The 2,973-nt window shown below is 39.6% G+C and overlaps 1 protein-coding gene across 1 annotated transcript in view; it reads right to left on the bottom strand.

Annotated features, from left to right (window-relative positions):
- Positions 1–2,973, bottom strand: part of LOC106868777 (uncharacterized) — a 29,528-nt gene that overhangs the window by 8,190 nt on the left and 18,365 nt on the right. The window contains exons 11-12 of the mRNA XM_052976811.1: positions 2,298–2,703; positions 222–455 (exon numbers count right to left, since the gene is read on the bottom strand). Of these exons, the coding sequence (XP_052832771.1) occupies positions 222–455; positions 2,298–2,703 (640 nt within the window). The remainder of the gene's footprint in view (positions 1–221; positions 456–2,297; positions 2,704–2,973) is intronic.

The following is a 2,973-nucleotide window of genomic DNA, read 5'->3' as shown; positions in this document are numbered from 1 at the left end:
CAAAAGCGTTTTCATTGCATCCCATTCGCCAAAAGTTTAAGAGGCATACTCTCCTTGCACCCCTTCTGTTCCCGAGCCTATTGCTCCCAACACTGGCGTGAGGAAGGAAGGAAAGAAAGAAAGAAGGAAGGAAGGAAGGAAGGAAGGAAGGAAGGGAGAAAAGGCTGGTAGGGCCGGATATAAGGCGATGTCGGTAAATAATACTCTAGAAGATGTCTTACCCTGACATATTCATAGTTGTTTTTGTAGATATTGAATCGATAATTCATAATGTCGTAACCAATATCTCCGTAACCGGATTCCGTAAATTTGAAGGAAAAATTACTAGGAATGTCTTCGTCACTTAAATGAAGATCGATCCACGGAGATTTACGAACGCTGTCGTAGATTATGGCGTTCTTGTTCTTCTGTAGCGCTAAGCAGCTGGCGACGCTCACCGTACTGTCTTGTCGACACTGGAATTTAGAAAAGGCAATGTTAATAAGGATGTGCATGGAGATATAAAAGACAATATAGGGAAAGCATGCTACATAGTGGTACGAAGGGGTGCTGAAAAGTTCCTGGCTTCAAGGGTCTCGCGGAAGGCCTGGTTGGAGGTCCAGTCTTCTGACTTCTTTTATACGGGGATTAGAAAAACTTAAGGACCACTGCAATAAGTGTGTGAATCTGAGAGGGACATATGTTGAATGAAATAATAATTAACAGATCCTCCTGTATTTTCTTTTACCTAGAGGCCCCCCCCCTCATATTACACTTGCTAAAAATAGCAGCTAAAAATCTCTTCCAGACCACGTTCTGGCTCTGGTTCTCCGTCGGTTACGATGACGAGTATTCAAGCTGATCCGATCAAAAGAACAACACGATCGTGAAATTAACGCAGAAGTGGTTGAGTACTTCATTGACACACGTATCCTTAAAATTGTTCTCGGAGAGATTCAGCGTAACACAGAATGTGACAAGGCTGGCCCTTTTCGAATTACGGGTACAACTTATTTTTTGCTAGCTGAATGAACTAGAGCAACGTGAAATAAAGGGTCTTGCTTAAGGACAGAATGCGTCGCCAGGAATTGAACTCATGACATTAAGATCGTGAGTCGAACACCCTAGCTAATAAGTTACGCGCCTTCTCAATGAAACATGTATAATGCATACGTGTGTTATTTTTAAAATACCAGTTTCAACTCTACTACACTATAATTGTTTCAGTCTCAATATATGAATCTCAAATGAAATCTGCTTATAACTCTAAACATTTTAGAAAATTGCTGTTGGTTTGAAACGTTACAGTATTATGTGTAAAGAAGACAAATGTTTCCATAAAAAGAAACTTTAATCTTTGAGGAATGCAGGTGAGGCAAAGTATGTAAGATGATATCAATGAATGAAGACAAAGAGAAAAGATTAGATAATACCTTACATAACTTGTTTAATGATCCTAGAATATTTCGGGAAAAGATTCCCCAATTCAAATAGAAAACAATAATCAAAGTGTTCTGAGAAGTGTGTTATTTGCGAGCCATTCCAGTGTGCTGTGGCAGAAGACTTTTCAATTAAGATATACTTTTAATCGTTTTTCTGTTCGCTTTCTTGTTTCAGTCATTGGATTGTAGCTATACTGGAGTACCGCCTTGAAAGGTTTAGCCGGACAAATCGACTTCAGTACTTTTGTTTTTGAAACTGGTATTTATTCTAACGGTCTCTTTTACAAGACTTCTAAACTATGTAGACGAAAACAAACCAACACCGGCTGTCAAGCGGTGGTAGGTGACAAATACAACAGAAATACACACACACACGCACGCATACATACATACATACATACATACATACATACATACATACATATATTTCAGTTTCTTATTTCTTATTTCTTTATTGCCCACAAGGGGCTGAACATAAAGTGGCCATAGCAGGGGCTAATACACTTACCCAAGGTGTGTGTCATGTAGCGGGAGAGAAGCTAACATCATGTGGTTGGGAAACAAACTTATTTAAAACCACCTAACTGGTACTTAATTTATCGACCCCGAAAGGATGATAAGCAAAGTCGACCTCGGCGCAATTTGAACTCAGAACTTAACGGCAGACGAAATACTGCTAAGCATTTCGCCCGGCGGGGTAATGTTTCTGCCAGCTCGTTTCTACCTAGCAAATCCACTCACAGGGCCTTGATCGGCCAGTGGCCATAGCAGGGGCTAATACACTTACCCAAGGTGTGTGTCATGTAGCGGGAGAGAAGCTAACATCATGTGGTTGGGAAACAAACTTATTTAAAACCACCTAAGACTTATAATTACCTCTTTGATATTATTGAGTCCAATCGCTATCATTTCAACGGCCAAAACTGTGTGGAAAATGAATGCATCTTGTTGTATTTTATCGTCTGTTATTACTTCATTTTTAGTACAGATTCTATCGTAATTTTTCGCTCTGTCAGTAAAGAGCAGACGACATTTGTGAATATCCTGATAAAAGTCGAAGAACCAATCGTCTGGAATTCCATCGTGTTTTTCTAATGTCAGTTGTTTCACGTACTCCAGGAAGCCGTTCAGTACCTTTGATCTGATTTGTATGGTGATGGCACCAGCTGCTGTCTCTTGCAGACCGTTGCTGACCACATACATGTTGTTTCCCCATGTGTCACTGCCGATCCACACGAAACGGTTGACCAAATCCAGGTCCTTGGCTGCTTGCAATAATAGTCTGAATAATGGACGAACAATAATAATAATAATAATAATAATAATAATAATAATAATAATAATAATAATAATATCAGCAATAATAATCTTTAGTCGAGCAAATCGACCCCAGGACTTATTCTATCGGTCTCGTTTGCCGAATCGCTAAGATATGGGGACGTAAACACACCACCATCGGTTGTCAAGCGATGTTGGTGGGGAAAAACACGCAAACATACACACACACACACACACACACACACATATATATATATATGTATATATACATATA

This window comes from Octopus bimaculoides, chromosome 25, assembly GCF_001194135.2.
Source record: "Octopus bimaculoides isolate UCB-OBI-ISO-001 chromosome 25, ASM119413v2, whole genome shotgun sequence".
NCBI lineage: Eukaryota > Metazoa > Mollusca > Cephalopoda > Octopoda > Octopodidae > Octopus > Octopus bimaculoides.
Note: the sequence above shows the minus strand (reverse complement) of the source record. Positions and strands in the feature narration are given on the sequence as shown.